Genomic DNA, 18,830 nt, shown 5'->3' on the forward strand with positions numbered 1-18,830 from the left:
TTATATGTAAGGTTATTATCTAGCAAAAGTCCATTATTAATGGTTTAAACGTACAAAAAATTATATGTTTTTGTTATTACACGATAATCCGGACAACATATGTATGTTTGTCACTTTGAGTATACATTATATATAAATGTATAACAATCTTTATTTTTAAATTATCAACGATTGAGTGGGGGGTCCTAACAGAAAACATTTTGGTTGGCAGTTTATAGAACCACAAATTTCGGATCTAATCCGTTATAACTTTAATGGTCTTGCATTAAAAGGACTCAATATTGGCCTTTTCCATGTGTAGGGGTATATTCCAGTGATACAATGGCCATACATAGAATGGCATGTAAAATATAATACATACATGTATCAGCAACAAAAGGATCACCGACCTTGGATTACCCATTAAATCAAGATCGAATACGTTTCATTGTGTTTTATTATAAATACGATAATAGTACGTTTATATAAAACCAGATTTAATAAACCCACTGAGTTTCAAATGTCAATTCCATTGCTTATATTTCAAATAAATCCTCATAAAGAGGGTTAACCCTGCAAAAAGCTATAATATAAACATGACCTTAAATGTTTAAATAAATAAAATAGTTTTTCTTCTTCTCCGTTATCTTGTTTTTGAATATTTAGATTTTTATTACAATTTGTTTTGTTTTTATTTAAAAAAAATAAATACATAAATAAAAATTGGGTACCAAAAAAGTTATGTCCGCCGCCCCTAGTATTATTATATTTGTTTTACTTTAATTATTTATTTTGTTAAAGACTCTAGAATTATTATTATTATCATTAATATAAAAATATATTCCTCTCTTAGTTCTTCTTCTTTTCATAGTTGGCTTGGATGGCCTTCAACAACCAACCGACTTCTTCGACAGTCTTGATTTGGTAGTTGGCAAAGGTCTTCAAGTTGGGCAATTCGGAGACTCTGAAAGTTTTACCAATGCCGGCCAACATTTTCATGGCATCTTCATCGGTGGTGTCATCACCGCAGTAAACAATTTTCAAGTTCTTGGCCCAGTCGGCATCGAATTGTTTTTCCAAGATCATCTTGGCGCCCTCACCTGGAAGAAGAAATGGGGAAAAAGAATGTTAAGTTTGTTTGTATAATGTCGAGATGTTAATTATAACTAAATATTTTTTGAAGTAATTAAATTAATTTTGTTTTTTTTTTATTTATATATAAGTATATAAAAACTTGATTTGTCCCATTTCCTTGCTCTGGAACTTGTGATAGAAGAGTATGTAATTGCGAGGTAATTGTTGCGTTATACATAGAAGTGACAGATATTGTGCTAAGGAGATGATTGAGTTTTTTTCAAATATTTTTAATGCCGGAGGAGGAATACCATGGTGCAATTATACGCAAATGAAGTCATAGTACGGCTAGAAATCAGCTTTTTGCGCCTATATCATAGCTTTGTTCCTTTACTTTTTTAATGGTAAAAGTGGTAAAAGAGAAAAGTGCCAAAATTGCTGCCAGTTTTACCACTTTTTGGGGTTTAAGAACGCTTTGCAGGTTAAAAATGGTAACAAATGGTAACCTCAGGTAAGTAAAGGAACACAGCTCATGTCTTTTGCATGACTTTATGGAAGGTAATAATGACGCAATTAATTATTTGAATATCATAATCGATTTTCTGTTTTTCTGGAGAAGATATATGTTCTGTTCCAGAACCTATAAGAAGCTACTTATTTTTACTACGATAACATACTGGAACAGACCAATAGATAATCAGATAATCGGTAGAAGAAAAATTGTATCGATTTCGTTGTGGTATGAACTGCAAGCTATACGTATCTAGTGCAAGAAAGATAATATTAAAATGAGCCTATTAATCGGCGTAAATATATTTTGTCCAAAATATTATGTCTGTCTGTTTCAGAACCTGCAAGTATCTGTAAATGATGTCGAAAAAAGTAAAAAGTATTAGATTCTTGGAGTTCTTGATTAAACTTGTAAACAAAAGAATAGTAATATAACGACTGGAAGAACATGTGTTAATAGCTCATTTAGACTAGCCATAAATCCTCAACTGGATTTAATAAATGCAGTACAAATCTCTTTGCATTTAGATATACCTTTGGAGGATTTAAATGGCAGTCAGCTGATTTTTGTTCATAGCACAATTACCAAGACATCAGCCCATTTGATCGAATTTGAAACGTCGAAAAAAGTTGTTGTAAATTTAATTCGTCTCAAAAAACATACGGCAAATTACAAACTTATTGTTTAATATTGAAAATGTTAGCACATTATGCTGCTAATGCTAACTAATAAGCGAATAAAGAATTATTTTTTTCGTTTAGACGTCGTAAATATTATAGTACGTTTATATTTACGAAATCGAGTGGATTTCAACTGTCAATGTTAGCACATTATGCTGCTAATGCTAACTAATAAGCGAATAAAGAATTATTTTTTTCGTTTAGACGTCGTAAATATTATAGTACGTTTATATTTACGAAATCGAGTGGATTTCAACTGTCAATTCCTTTGCGTATACGTCAAATGAAATTTCATATGAAATCAATTCGATTTCATTTGACGTTTGCAATGGAATTGACAGTTGAAATCGAGTGGATTTCGTAATTGTAAACGTAGCATTAGTCTTGGTTGATTAAAATCAACTTTGTATTTCAAAGCAAATTTAATTTTCCGCCTTGTTTACAAATTTTGACATTTTAAATTATTTTTATTGCAACAATTCACCGATGCATCCACCTTGTTTCTTGTGTCACCTTGCAACTTTTTGTATTTTCTAGCAACATGTTGCAAAAAAACAGAGTTGTATACGAGGATTTATTTATTATTTTTGTATGGCAAATCTGGTGGATTATGACTGGATTTAACAAATTAAACCTGATAATGTCTAAAATCGGCTAATGAAGTCATATCTAAATGACCTATAAGTCAACAAGGCTTAAGTCTGAATATTAAACAAAATAAAATTGCAACAGCTATCCCAACAAAAAAGACCGCCAATGTTGTGATTTATAAATAAATTTGAGAACTACAACTCTGCCCTTTTAACTTGCAATGCACCAAAAAATCTATTTTAAATAAAACTGTCTCTATTATTGCTTGCGAAATATGATAAACTGAAAATACGTTAGTGTTTTGTTGGCCAAAAACAACACGATCAATAAATAGTGGATGAATATTGATCAATATTTGAACATGTATAAGACAACAACAGACATTCTATAAACAAACACATCAATCTGCTTAATTATCTGTGAAAAGAATCATATTTTAAGACAAACGTTTGTCTAAGAAATTTACGCCTGATTGCAAAAGAAAAACAAAAAAATATGTATTCTTTTGATGTTACAGCAGAATTTATGCCTCCAAAAATAACAAAATCAGAACACTAATTAATTGTCTTGTCACCGCAGAAAGAAACAAAAAATATAAAAAAACAAGGAAAAGATGCGACGTAAACAAATTCCACACAAATCAAAAAAAGTCCAACGTATTTTTATTGTCCATAGAAAAAAATTATAATAAGCATAACGTGTGTCAAGAAAATACCAAGAGACACACGAAATATATCATAAGCGCACACATGTATACACACATAGGTCGGTATGTATTTGCATACTTTTGTTCTTCAGTGTATAAATATACAATATGTGGGATATAGAAACATAAAAATCTTAGGATTTCTTCTTTTTTCATATTTAACAAAATTGAATATTGCCTAGAAAACAACAGAAGAAATTATTGGTGCCGTCTGAAAAAATGCCGAGTTGAAGAAAAGTGCATAAGAAATATTCTTTTTTGTTTGAAATGCACATGAGAAGACTACAGACAAGTAGGCGAACGCAGAAAAATCTTAACAAAAAATAGAATTTTAACAAAAAACATCACATTCTCATTATGACATGCTACAAAATGACATCTTTTGTGTACATTTTTATGTATGTATGGGTGTGCATGATTAGCATCTACCTTAAACAAAAAACACACCGCTCAGTTCCATACATACACCTAGGTGTGCTAAAAATCAAAAAACCTGGAGGTGGTCCAGATACCCACACATAATAATAAATAACAAATGATTTGAGAGAAAATTGTGTTGTCATTTCTTTCAAAAATTACTTTTGTATTATTCGAAAGTAAAATTATACTGTGTAGGTATGTTTTTCTTTCCCCGCCAAAAAAATTACGCACATCTATACAACAACTCCTACACTTGTGGTTCACACACACATAGCCTGGGAATGGGGGGCATTTTTTTCAATATAAAAAATTGAAGCTAAAAATATAAAATATTGAGATGATCTACAGGAGGAAGAGTTTGTCTGAAGAGGTGTACGAGTATATTCCTCTTCATACACCTACCCCCTGCCTGCTTTCTTGTTACTGTATTCAAATTTTCTGACTTGGGGTATAAAATGGACAAGTAGTAATCTTATTTTGTCTTATGAATATTTAGAAATCAGAACAGCCATAACAAATTGTGTCTACATATAAAATTGTTCAGAGGAGATGGCAGGGGAAATTGGCTTGCTGAAATTGCGTCATTAACACTAGAAAAGTTTCCAAATGAAAAATATTTGTTGTGATTTTCTTTAATTTTTCTCATCTGTTCATAGATAATTTGTTTGCAAAGTGGATGTTTTGGTAATATCTTTGTTGGTTTTTTTGTTAGGTTTCCTATTTCTATTTACTTAAAAAATAGTTTTGAAATACAAAATTTACATTTGTATATAAGTAGATATATCTACATATGTGTTGTTTAATTACTTTATGTATTTACTCATTAACTGTGGCAAAGACTTTTGAATTTGTTTAATGTGTTATTGAGTGATTTATGGTACTGTAGAATAAATTTTAAATAAATAAAATGATATTGCAAACATAGTTTTTAATTCTTTGAATTTTTTCAATATTTTTACCAGAACTGCAAGAATATACTAATTTGTACTATTTTTTCCGATAACATAAAGGACAACTTGTCATCCTAGTAAAAATAGTAGCTTCTTGCAGGTTCTGGAGCAGAGCAAAAATCTTTCAAAGTTGTTATATGGTCTGTTCCTTTAGTTTTGAAAATGGTAAAACCGGCAAAAGTAGTTAAAGTTGTAAACTGCCCTCATATGAATTGTATGGTGCCTGAAGTAAAGGAACGCTTTTCGAGTAAAAAGTGTAAAAAAGTAAAACATTAAAGCTGAAAACACATACAACGTTTGAGTAAAGTTTTGCGTTGGGCGTTGACAAAAAACAACAACAACAGGGCGACGCCGCCACCAAAGTCCGGCGTTGATGGGTTTGCCGGCATATATTTCAAATGAATTTGAATTTTTCGGCATCATGCCCAACAGTGTAAAAGCGGTCAAAACGACACAAAACTTTACCCAAACGTTGTATGTGTTTTCAGCTTAAGATTCTTGCACGTAAAGGAACATAGCTATAATGTTATCTACTCATTTCCAAGGTGATTTTTAACAATTTTTGTTATTTATCAATACCCAATTGTCATAGTTCTAAGCCGTACTAGTACAAACTTGACCCTTAAAGGTGAGAACAGAATGAGGAATTCTTGCTTACCCAAGCCTCACATTATGCAAAAGAATAAAGAAATCCAGAATCGCATTTGTATTAGGTAGTACCTGGCCTTTATTCGTTTACATGAAATTGAGTGTTAAGCAAGCAACAAAAGTCATTGTGTTTCTACCATAGACAAACAAAAGAATAGACTGAGAAATCCTCTCACCTAAATTCTCTCACTCAATGAGAATTGAGTCAGATTACAGGATACTCAATTTTTAAAATGGCAAGAACTATACATTTTTAAACTATTTTTGATGGTAAAAGACAATATGTGGGTAGTATTTGGCCGGATCTACACCCTCATATAAAAAAATCAAAAAAATCTTGCAATTTACCCAAAAACAAAATGCAATTGAGTGAACACACAGCATATTGATTGTAAGAGCGACACCTACAACAAACAAGCACACTACAATTTTCTATGTCTATACGTTTCATTAGTCTATGGTTTCTACCATAAGTAATGCAAAGGTAGCCCATTGACACATTTGTATCCCCAAGTATACATTTGGGAATATTAACTCTCAAATAAACAGCATCAATTTTCTAAAGAACAACAGAAGAATATTCTAGTATATCAGTATTAGAATATTCTAGTATATGACTGTAAACCTGAAACTAGTATACTATCATCTACGGGTAATTCAGAGAGTGTTAGTTGGTTACCTCCTATGACACGCCATGATTGCACTGTGATGGGTCTAAAGTAGAACTTGTTACTTAAATCCTGAGAATCGACAAGTTTCGGTCCTCAACTAGTTCACCTTGCTGGCGGGTAATGCTGGAGTACATATTTCCAAAACAAGAATTGTGGTTATATGATCTATGAAGACTGATCTGTTATGGACAGTTTTCTGGTATTCGGTTGTTACGAAGGGTCCACGTCCAATACACACCATAAAATAACAGCAGGTAAGGGTGTGAAGTCTAGCTTTGTTCCCCAAAATCCATTGTTTTTATTTTGGGTACTTAGATACACCGATCACGATTCCGTCTCTATTAAACAATAATCTCTTTCGAAACCTTGATTATCTGAGGTATCGATATTAGGGACAATATCTCAATATCTCAAAATCGACAGATAATGACAGATTAATCCACATTGTGAAAGTGAGTGGTAACTACGAGGAGATATGGTTACCACTAGCCGTTCCAGCGGTTTGTCGACCGGACCATGTACACAAAACATTGTTCCACAACATCCCATACGGGACAAGGGAGACTTCTCTCATATCGATGAGTGCACCCCGATTCATATTTAGCTCAATGATATGGGACCTACTGTTTATCGCCGAGTCCGAACGGCGTGTCTTAAGACACCACTTGTGGAGAAGTTTTTCAAGGCTGAAATACTCAGGAAATGTCGCCAACATTACTGAGGGGTATTTTGCCACCGTTGAAAAATGTTTGATGTTGCCTGGCCGGGGATTCGAACCGCCGACCTTCTGCGTGCAAGGCGGGCGTGCATACCATTGCACCACGGTGGCACCCAACCGGACCATGTATTTCTTGTAAATTGTGACATTCCAATGAAAAAAAGTCTCAACAAAAATTATGAATTTGCAACTAGCGGTCATCGAGACTAATGCTAAGTTTACATTTACGAAATCCACTCGATTTCAACTGTCAATTCCATAGCTCAAACGTCAAATGAAATCCAGATGAGATTTCATTTGACGTTTAACCTATGGATTTGACAGTTGAAATCAAGTGGATTTCGTAAATGTAAACCAAGCATAAGACACCAGAGGAAAATTAGTAAGTGCAGCATTGCAGGCTATAACTAGGGTCCACACCAACATTTTTTGAAATACCGATATATATTTAACTTATTGAGACATATTGGTAATGATCCCTCGTTGGGCGCCAGTATGAATACAACAGCTGTTGGAGAATCGTATGGCTATATTCTAAGTACAATGTTCCAAATGCAAACAAAAAACCCATTATTTAATGTTTATAGACACTGTACAACCATTCCGAGAAGGATTTTAATTTGTAAAGGTCAATTGTATCCTTACGGTTGCTAAGTTTGTGGTTTTTCCGCTACTTGTGGTGATTTTTTGATATACACTGTTCCAAGGTAAAACCGCTGCAGATCTAGGGTCTGTAGCGATTTTTACTTCGGAACAGTTGGCATCCCTATTTATCCTATTTATCCATAACAAATTATAACAGTTTTTCAGACACTTTATCCTATTCTTAGTATGTGTTTAGACACACAAATTTCTCGGGAAAGTAAATTGAGTTTTTTGGGAGAGAGCGGAGAGGAAAGAGCCCTCCTACCCCCTATTGCCTAAAAACTGAATTTACTTTCCCGAGAAATTTGTGTGTCTAAACACGGACTTAGCATAGACAAATAAAGGAATAGACAGAGAAATTGTAGTGTGCTTGTTTTTTGTAGGGTTCGCTCTTACAACCAATATGCTGTGTGTTCACTCAATTGCATTTTGTTTGTTGGTAAATTGCAAGATTTTCTTGATTTTTTTTTATATGAGGATGTAGATCCGGCCAAATACTACCAACATATTTTCTTTTACCATAAAAAATAGTTTAAAAATGTATCGTTCTTGCCATTTTTAAAATTGAGTATCTCGTAAACTGACTCAATTCTCATTGAGTGAGAGAATATAGGTGAGAGGATTTCTTTGTCTATTCTTTTATTTGTCTATGATTCTTAGTTTTATTTTGGAAAGTTTTGTCGTATTTTGATACGCAGGAAAAGGAGAGGATCATTACTCGATGTATGAATCAAAACGGAAGCCGATATAGGAAGTTATTACCACTTTCTTATTGCCATCTGTATAAAATTAATGATTAAAGACTCCAAGCATTCACAAAAGTTTGATATAAAACGTTTAAAAATCAGAGAAATCGCCACAGAATTTGCTTATCCATTAAGAGGGCTCCCAGCTGAGCAACGAAGTTCGTGGAGTATTGTCAGAGATACATACATATCTTTCATCAACCAAGGACCACATTGAGTGTGCCAACAGTAAAATGAAGCCATGGATTTCCGATGAAATTTGGATCATCAAATCAGCGGAACGATTTTGTTTGATCCCTTATGGCACGGGCAGAATCGGTCCGTTGTGTGACTTATTAAAACAATAACTACAATAACAAACTGTAACTGATGTCATGTTATCATTTGAACGGACACGGCCCATTAGTGTTAAAGAGGAGACACAAAGAATAAAGTAGTACTGTCGAGCCAAATATGAGCTTTGCATTTTATTCTTTTATTCTTTATTGACTTACATAATGTTTACATAAGAGCTTTTAGCGGTGTTAACCTCCTTTATGAGAATTTATTTGACATATACGCAATGGATTTGTCAATTGAAACACACTGGATAAACTAATTCCAGTTATATGTAGTCATTCTGGTAAGCGAGAATGCCAGGCTGCAAAAGTGCCTCCGACTTTATATATAAAGGCATCGGTACATAACCGTCTGGCCTCTTTGTTGGTAAACCACTAAAGAACGGCCAAGCCAAATTTGAAATAGGTTGACCTCTGATTTTAAGCCTTTTATCACTTTACCTTTTTATCGAGGTCTTTTTTATCGGAAACCATCACGAATTTCCTTTTTCCCTATAGACAATATTATAACTTTGATATTTCGGAACCCACCAAAATCCCCAAAGTATTCGTTATTGACATCACTAACATTTTCTCAGGCAACAATCGGTTCCCAATCGCTTTATACATTACACGCCTAGGGATAGGTAAGTCGACTTTCGATTAAACGATTAATCGACTTTTTGCATCCAAAAGTCTAAAAATCGTAGTCGACTTTTGTTTTTTGTTATCTAGTGATCGATTTTCGAGTTTGTCCATAGATTGTTGACTTGGTTTCAAAAGAAAACTCGAAAATCGACGAATAGTCGATTATAATCGATTTTCTGCGGTTATAAAAAAGTCGAAAGTCGAGTTTTAAGACAACTGAAATAATCGACAAATCGAAAAATCGCATTTTTAGTTTTAGACCAAAATCGAAAAGTCGAAAAATCGATTATTGCTTTCCATCATCTATCCCTATACACGCCCTTAAAAATTTCTCTCAACCTCTTAACTTCGCACAAATAGTGATCATAATACACAACTTCATATCCTTCTTAGCTTTCATGGCCAGAAATTGAGTCATAACAACTCAACATTAAGCTAGGACTATTCCGCTTGTTAATCCAAAATCCTATTATTATTTAAATATTGTTCTTAAAAGTATGTGCAAAAATACATATTCAATGTACAACTTGTCCATCTTCAAATTTTACCACTTGCATGGCACAATTACCAAGGTAGTGGTATAACACCAGCTGTTCGAAAATTAAATGTCAAATCCCTTTACAAAAAAAATTTTGTAATTTCCCCAACAACATAAAGCAAATTTTGACATAACATATTAAAAATTTTACGATACCACTACCTTGGTAATTGTGCCATGACCACTTGTTACTCGAAAAGAGTTCCCTCACAACTTTTACTGCTTTTAAAATTCTCTTGCTTTTTCTCCAACTAATAGTACATATGAATTTAACCCCATTTAATAAACCCACTGCGTTTCAAATGTAAATTCCACAGCACAAAAGTCAAATAAATCTTCATAAAGAACGTTAACCCGGTAAAATTCTCAAATACTAACTTCGTTTAAACTCACTTTACACTTTATTTGACATTTGTTAAATGCGGCTTTCATTAGTGGGTTGAGAATATACATGGTTTTGTATACAAAATAGGACAAACTTTTGGATATTCAGATTTTCCACTGGTTATATAGGGTTTGTCTTTGTGTGTTGAGCTTATTATAAATACACATTCATTATTGAAACTTTTAATACAAAACATATTGGCTATGAGGTTGTTGCTGAATTGCACAAAGAAATGTATTATTTTTAGATTTATTTGAATTCCTTAAAATCCGCATATCCATAAGCTTATAATTGTTTTGACTGGCCAAGAAAATTTTAAAATATTTATAGCAATATAACATGCATATGTATGTCCCAATTTACATTAGGCGAGTTTACTTGCGGCAATTGTCAGTTTGTTGGTGAGAGAGGGTGCTGAGAGGCAAAGGGTTACCATATGCCTCACCTCTCTCTCCTACAAAATTACAATTGCCGCAAGTAAACTCGCCCAATGTAAATTGGGACTATATGTGAGCAATATGTTTATTATTATTAATATTGAGAAAAAAATCTATTCTCATAAATAGTTTCAAAGAAACACAAGGCGGCTGTCAAAAATTCTAAAATAAATATAACAAAGACATAAAAAACATATAAAAATTTGCCTTCTGGCGCATTAAAAATCGAAAAACCGAAACAATTAATTTCATGTTTACCGCGCTGCTGGCAATAATCTGTACAAACTACGACATCGCACACATGTCATTTTTAACAAATTATTCACTTTGTAAAAATAATAAAATCTTTATACACAGTGGTTGTGACAGGCAGGCACACGCCTGCAAGTACAATAGCATGGATGCAAGAAGAGCCATTGACCCAATATAGTACCACCATTAAGCAACCGGTAGCAAGCTACATCATAGTGCATGAGTTTGTAATCAAAATAATATTTTTTAATTTTTCATATCTAAAAATTATTGAAATGACTCAGAAATGCATCTGATGAGTATAAGTTTAAATGTTGCTATGAATGTATGTGGTTATACATACATATATGGGAGATCTGAATGTATGTATATGTTTGGAAAATATTGAAATATTCAAATACAGTGTAAATTTTGCACATTTGTTATATGCGTTGACAGCAGAAAGCAATGGTCAGGCAGCAAGTGTCTGTCTGTCTGTTGTTGTTGTTGTTATTGTCGTCGTCCATAATATATTGCCGATTTGTGACAGTGGCTGTTGCCGTGGTTGTCTATAAGTTTGTCATTTTTCTTAAAAATTCTAAAAGAATTTTTTGGCTGCTGATCTCTTGGCCAAAATACAAACAACAAATATCGAACCAACGCCTACTCAAAAAACGGCCCAAACCCATTATTCATTTGCGTTATTTTTTGCTATTCAGCTGAACATCATAAAAATAAAAGTCAAAGCAATGTGTCTAGCGAAAATATATTTCCCTTGGATTTACAATTTCCCAAGAAAACAAAGAATAACATCATACCTCTACATATGTACATATATACATACATAGTTGCTGATGTTTTATTGAAAACATCAATTAAAGATAACACAATACAACAGCAAACATTTGGAAAGTGAATCAACCGAATATATACTCTATATTGGGTATTTACAATATCAGTTTTTAATTATTTTAAGGTATACAAACGGTATTAAGGAACGTTTAGATATAACTGCATTTGGTATACTCAGTGGATTAAAATTGTCAAATCCATTGTTTATACGTCAAATAAAACGTAATTTACATTGGAGTTTTTTGCCGGGTTAATCTTCTTTATGAGCATTTATTTGACGTATACTCAATGGAATTGACATTTGAAACCTAGTGGGTTTATTAAATCCGGTTTTATATAAACGTAATATTAGTGCCGAAAAAATAGGTTAACGCGGCAAAAAGTTCTAATGTAAACATGACTTTAAGTGGGGTACACACGATCAGTTTTGACTGTCAGTTTTGCTCAAATAATCGGTTGCTTGGCAGTGTGGCCGCTCACTTTTGTCAGTCATCAGGCTACCACAAAATATTTTGTGGTTGCTGGACGATTGGACAGTTATCGGTAATTCCGAAAAATCGACAGTCAAAACTGATCGTGTGTACCCCGCTTTAGAAGTAATATAAAACAATTGGTCTGTTCCTTTACTTTTGAAAATGGTAAAACCGACAAAAGTAGCAAAAGTTGTAAACTGCTCCCATATGAATTGTATGGTGTCTGAAGTAAATGAACGCTTTTCAAGTAAAAGTGGTAAAACTTGAAGATTCTTGCACGTAAAGGAACGGAGCTAATGTTTTTGAGACATTTATTTTAATCAATTTAAACTCTACTGAGTAAAAAAGTGTATTAGTTTTTAAATGTCCTTTAAACTTTAAAAGGAAGTAGTTCACCCAGAAATTATTAGGGTTAATTAAGAGCTCTGTTCCTTTACGTGCAAGAATCTTCAAGTTTTACCACTTTTTACTCGAAAAGCGTTCCTTTACTTCAGACACCATACAACTTATATGGGGGCAGTTTACAACTTCTGCTATTTTTGCCGGTTTTACAATTTTCAATAGTAAAGGAACAGACCAAAGGTTATTAAGCGACGATTGATTCTGTTCTGGCCTTTAGAACTGTTACCGCTGTTACTTTAGTACATTTGCATGATTTTTTAATAAATACCGTCGGCATTATTATAACCTCACTTTCAAATATATTAATTTTTTTGTAAAACAGTGTATGTTTCGGAAATATGTACCTGCACCCACATAATTATATTTATGTAGAAAAACACAAACAGGTGTCGTAATAAAATTCTTCTTGTTTATTTTTACTTACCCTTATCCCAGTTGACACGTGGTTTGCCTTCCAAGGCATAGGGAGTTTCGATCAATTGGAAGCCATGGCTTTGGATCAAACCCTTGGCGCTTTCAATCAATTTGGCTTTCAATTTGTCATTGACACCCTTGTAGTGATAGGTAACAGAGATTTTCTTATCTTCAACCCAGGCACCGGAGCATACAACCTGCAAACGGAACACATACAACAAATAGTTAATTGAAAATGTCCCGCTTTTTCTCTCTCTTCTATAAATTTTCAACTTACCTTTTCTTTGAGTTCAGCAACCAATTTGTTGTGCTTCTCCAACAATTCTTCGGGCATTTCAATTTTGAATTTCTTGCCAGAAGGATATTCAACTTCCAAACCATGATTACCGGCGTAGGTTACATTGGGCAATTTCAAGTGGTTCTTGATTTCGTTCAATTCACGACCAGAGAAAATGCACATGAAGATTTTGTCGTTGGCAGCCAATTTCTTGATATTGATTTCAGTATCCTTAGGCATAACCGACAATTCTTCGGTCAATGGGGCCAAGGTGCCATCGTAATCCAACAACAAGGCAACTTGATCGGTGGGAGTAATGAAACTATAACAAACCACAAAACAATTTCCATAAGAAATTTTCAAGAAAAAATCCAAAACACAAATCACACTCAAATTACCCTTCCAAAGCCTTAACGTAATCTTCTTCTTTTCTCATCAAAGGAGCCTTCTTTTGTTCAGCCATTTTTGTTTAGGTCTCTTTTAATATTTTTTTCCACAAAATTCAATTCTTCCCGTTGTACTAAACAAGCGGACAACTTTTTTAATACTGACTATGCAATTCTCAAAAAAATCCTCCATCACCTCAATTTTTCAATTTTTCCTCGTTTTGCTTCGTTTAACGAAATGTGTTTATAGGTTGGCGTTGGCGTAGGGGGAGGTAGATCTCTTCATGAAAAGACCATTCAAAAACCCCCCCGCTAACCAATAATTTTGTGAGATTTCAATTTTCCAAATTATGAAAATTCTCTGTGCGCATTCGTATTGCTGCTTTCCACCTTTTCCCCAATAGCATATATGTTCACATACGTACACACACACTGTTCGTTTTCTAGCATATGTAAATTTCTGTTTCTCCTAAATCGATCGAGTAGGAAAATATCACAAATCCACACACATGCATACAAAAGTACTTACCACATACATATACACATTAGAAGAAATTGTTGGTCTGTGGCAGATCTCTACCACACGCAGCTACTTTCTTCTGCTAGAATTAGTGTTGCCGCTTTTAAAATTTATAGGAAACAATTTTATTCTATAAGAAAATCGGCCTAAATTCTATGGAAAACTTTGATGTATTATGCGTCACTAATAATCTTTAATTAGGAACTTATACTGCATGATATAAGTTATTAGTTATAAGGTTATTAAGGTTTTGTAAACATTGCTACACTCGACTTAAAATTCAATTCAATGACACCTCTTAAACAAATTCAAACATTGTTGTCAAATTGATATCAGGATGATTGGTACCAGTATTCTGACTATTCAATCTATGTATTTAAAAAAAAGTATTTCTTAAAAATGTAAAATTCACCTTTATTTTATTTTTATTTTTTTTCTCATCTATTTCTCTCATAGTGATGGTCTTCATATTGAATTTAGTCACTTTTCAAAAAAAAGTTTAAAAAATAGATTTACAACTCGGATTCACTGACAAGAATTGGAATAGTTGTTTCCCAGTGTGAGAAATCATTTTTCATAAGTTCTCACTTCAAGAACATTCTCTCCTTATGAAAGAAACATAAAAGCTCTAATCACAACATTGTTTATGTTTCTATATATACTATTTGTATATATCTATTTACTTTAAACACACATAAATATACTTGTAAATATATACATTTTGGAATAATAAATCTACACCATTTCATTTTGTAAAGTGTGCTCTAAATTACTTTGAACGCCATTAAAAATGACATTAAATTGACTGGTCCATAATATGTTGAAAATCGTTTTATGTTTTCACTTAAGTGTATGTTTTTGTTCCAGATGTAATATATATTATTTATTATTCAGTTACGAATAGACAGCGGAATTTGCTTTTTTTTACAAAAATTTTTTCGTTTAAATCTGATATTCTTACATGATTTTGAGTATATTTTGCCATATTTGTACATTTTATATTATACTAGCCGACCCGGTCCGCGTTGCTGGCCCTTGAAGCAGTTTTATGTTACCTTAAGTCAGCGATATTTTTATTGCATCGCTAATTAGTGGTGATCTGCAAGTGATTATAAATAAAAAATTTAAATTTAACATACCGCCAAAAAGCTGATGACTTGAGGCATGCATTTATTTCATCTGCTGGAATAGTATAACTGGAAGTGTTTGTATGAAATCTAAAGGTGAATTACTTCTTAAATTATTATGTGCCATTGTAAATTCGTTCCTTCATTCACATGAATGTTCAGTGGCTTAAGGGCCAACTGTGTCGTCCTTCCACCTCCTTATAATGTACAACTTATATACCTGATGAAGCTATAGCTATCGATATGTTGCCTTCTAATTTAAATACTTGCTTTCCAATAAGACCAAAGCTTCGCTATGCATAACATCTGGTATTTCCATTGATTTGTAACATATTTAAGAAAGTAGGAGTGGTCGGGTCTTATGGTTTGTACACTTTACATATACAGCGCATTTAAAAAATAGGATAACTCGGGTATAACCCGCACCTCCGAAATTTAACAAAATTTATATAATTTTTCCACCAAGGACCATCCCTGTACATCATCTGAAAATTACATGGAAATCGGTTTAGAAGTTTTGAAGATATAACACATTTAAAAAAGTGAACGTGGTCGGATCTTAAAGCCACAAATAAGTCCCTTGGGTCGGAGACACAACCACCATTGTCTATCGAATTAATTTTCAAACCACGATCCGCCGAAATTCCACTAAATATATAGTTTATTTTCACCAAGCACCAGGGGACATATATGCAGCCTATTTTCACCAGGATTATCCCGGTACATTCCCTGAAATTTGTAGGAAAATCGGGTCAGAAGTTTCAGAGATAGAAATTGGGCGTGGTCGGGTCTTAAGGTCCCAAAATGAGTACCTAGGGTCGGAGAATCGAAGGGTGGAAGTTCGGAGCAGGGTGGTTCGTTGCAGAGTGGTTCGATATGTAGAAGTTCGGAGCGGGGTGGATGGTAGGGTGTGGTTCGGAGGGTGGAAATTCCGAGCGGGGTGGATCGGAGGGTGGAAGTTCAATGCGGGTTGGTTCGGAAGGTGGAAGGTCGAAACAGGGTGGATCGGAAGGTGGAAGTTCGGGGCGGGTTGGTTCGGAGGGTGAAAGTTTGGAGCGGAGTGGTTCGGAGAATGCAAGTCCGCAGCAGGGTGGTTCGTAACGGGGTGGTTCAGAGGGTGGTTGTTCGGAAGAATTAATTCAATCACTCGTTTAATTTTTGCTAAAATAGCGGTTTTATTAAATCAGACATAGTGGAGGTACCAAACACCTCCGAAATTCAACACAATGTATAGCCTATTTTAACCACGGGTCCTCCCTGTACATTCTCTGAAATTTTCAGGAAAATCGGTTCAGTAGTTTTGGGTATGTAACGCATTTAAAAAGTGGGACTGATAAAATATGGTTTTTATAAAAATATGGCATGAGGGAGGTATATATATACCTCCTATTTTCATCACGGGTGTTTCCTGTACATTCCCTGAAAATTTCAAGAAAATCGGTTCAGCCGTCTATACGGAACATACACACATTGTCTTTTATATATTAGATATCATTTTTAAAAACATAGGGTATAGGGGAAGTACAACGCCCTTCCGAAATTCAACAAAATGTGTAGCCTATTTTTATCCATATCGTACCGAAACAAAACTTTTATTTATTTTTTAAAAACAAAACACTTTTTTAGGATATCAAAAATCAACTAAAAAAAATGTTTCCGATTTTTCGTTTTCCCGAAAAGTGGTGTTCGAAATTTCGAACAGTGGCGCTTAAGCTATATGTATAGAAGTAAAATAAAATTGATTTATTTGTCGTTTTATTGATTTATTTCAACATTTTTGTATGAAAAAATGGTTGAAGATGGGTACTGAGACTTCTTTGGGCCTACAAAACATTTCCCCGAAATGTGTCTGCACTGGTCCACGTTTTGGATTGCCACCCATAGAACGGTACCGAGCGATTTTCGGGAGATTTAAAGGATTTAGCTGCATTATCGTACAGAAATGGATGTAAATTAATACATTTTTAGTATGTTTTGAGGCTACTTAACTTTCCTCCAGAAATGTGTCAGCATAGGTCCACGTTTTATATAGCCTCCGTTGAACGGTACCTAACGATTTAAGGGTATTTCAGGATTTTAGCCGCACTATCCTTTAGAAATGGCTGAAATTTAGTATTTAGTCTTATATGGTGCTATAATAACGTTTCCCCGCAATTTGTCAGTAAATTTCCACGTTTTGATATACCCATTGATATGTAGGTTAAGTACCAGCGTTTGACATTTCGAACAGTCAACTTTGCACATCTGTAAACTCGCGCTTGCGCATGTAAATCATGTTCTCTATATTTTGTGAAACGGCTGCATATATTGGCAATAATTCCCCATGATTACTTTTTTAATTTCGTTTTTTAAAATTTTTTTAAAAATAATTTAAAAAGTATCCAAAAATATAGGTTTCAAAAATCTACCTTTAACATCGAGGGGGAGGGAACAATTTTTTTTTATTTGCTGACAGATTAGACTTTATACATATACCAAAACTTGTTTAAAATTTAACCTTTTAAATCTATAAATTTTTTTTTTGAAAAAAAGTGATTTTACTGTTCGAAAAATCGAACACCAAGTACGAAATGGGAAATTTCAGGAAAATCGGTTCAGTAGTTTTTGTAGAAATGAGAAAAATTGAAAATTGAAAAAAGTGGGCGTGGCCAAGTCGGGTTATGGCGCTCATTTTACAGAAAGAATTATCGAAATCGGTCCAGCCGTTCTCAACTGATGCCATTATCAACGAACGACATTTGATTTTTATTTATATACATAGATTATTTATTACTTGTACATAACAAAAATATTTTAAATCATAAAAAAATAGATTTTTTTTATTTGAATTTTTGAAAATATGCAAATTTTGACTTCATTCGTAAATGAATAATAACACTGTGCTACAGTGAAAATTTGCGGGGGTTCTGATGCATAAATTCAGTGTTGTGGGAGTCCATGGAAAACGAAAATGCCTTTGGATTCCTTGGGTCACTTCGCTTTTTGATTTTATAACGGTAAATGTAGTAAAAAACGGGGTTTTTCGATTTTCAACTTAAAACGGACATAACTTATTTTTTCCACAACGGACTTTTACAGCTTAATTTTTATTTAAAAGGTGAAGAAGAAAATTGTATTAGCTTTACAAAGTGGGGAAACCCAATTAAATCGGTTGAAAAATAGATGAGTTATGGCATTTATTGTGTTTTAACTTTTTGGGTTTTCCTTTGTAAAAGTCGGTACCTTAGTGCGTATGATTGTAATTTGAATTTGTCTACTTAATAATTACGCACAAGTTACCAATCTTTAATAAAGGAAAAACCAAGAAGTTAATACACTAAAGATGGCATAACTCACGCATTTTTCAACCGATTTCATTGGTGTTTGGATTGCCACCCATAGAGCTAACTAGAGCTAACTAAATTTCTTTCTTGATAAAAGTAAATAATTACGCAGCTTGGTATCTTCTACGCAGCCTTGAGCACGAGGAAAAGCATTTTCCTGT

At 33.6% G+C, this 18,830-nt stretch overlaps 1 protein-coding gene across 1 annotated transcript; it reads right to left on the reverse strand.

The window, feature by feature from the left end:
- Positions 1-606: 606 nt before the first annotated feature.
- LOC141391967 (uncharacterized) lies at positions 607-13,893 on the reverse strand. Its single transcript, XM_073964759.1, has 4 exons — positions 13,712-13,893; positions 13,314-13,635; positions 13,047-13,233; positions 607-1,079 (listed from the first exon to the last, which is right to left on the reverse strand). The coding sequence occupies exons 1-4, from the start codon at positions 13,774-13,776 to the stop codon at positions 829-831; spliced, it is 825 nt and encodes a 274-aa protein (XP_073820860.1). The 5' UTR covers positions 13,777-13,893; the 3' UTR covers positions 607-828.
- Between the last annotated feature and the right edge of the window lie 4,937 nt (positions 13,894-18,830).

Source organism: Musca autumnalis, unplaced genomic scaffold (genome assembly GCF_047663935.1).
Source record: "Musca autumnalis isolate F117 unplaced genomic scaffold, ASM4766393v1 scaffold_2, whole genome shotgun sequence".
Taxonomy (NCBI): domain Eukaryota; kingdom Metazoa; phylum Arthropoda; class Insecta; order Diptera; family Muscidae; genus Musca; species Musca autumnalis.

Excerpts from the sequence above, each read along its gene's own strand:
- LOC141391967 (XM_073964759.1), bottom strand. The coding sequence starts at position 13,776 with ATGGCTGAACAAAAGAAGGCTCCTTTGATGAGAAAAGAAGAAGATTAC. Across the intron at positions 13,636-13,711 it reads TACGTTAAGGCTTTGGAAGG|TTTCATTACTCCCACCGATC; the intron begins GTAATTTGAGTG and ends GGTTTGTTATAG. Across the intron at positions 13,234-13,313 it reads TTGCTGAACTCAAAGAAAAG|GTTGTATGCTCCGGTGCCTG; the intron begins GTAAGTTGAAAA and ends TTCCGTTTGCAG.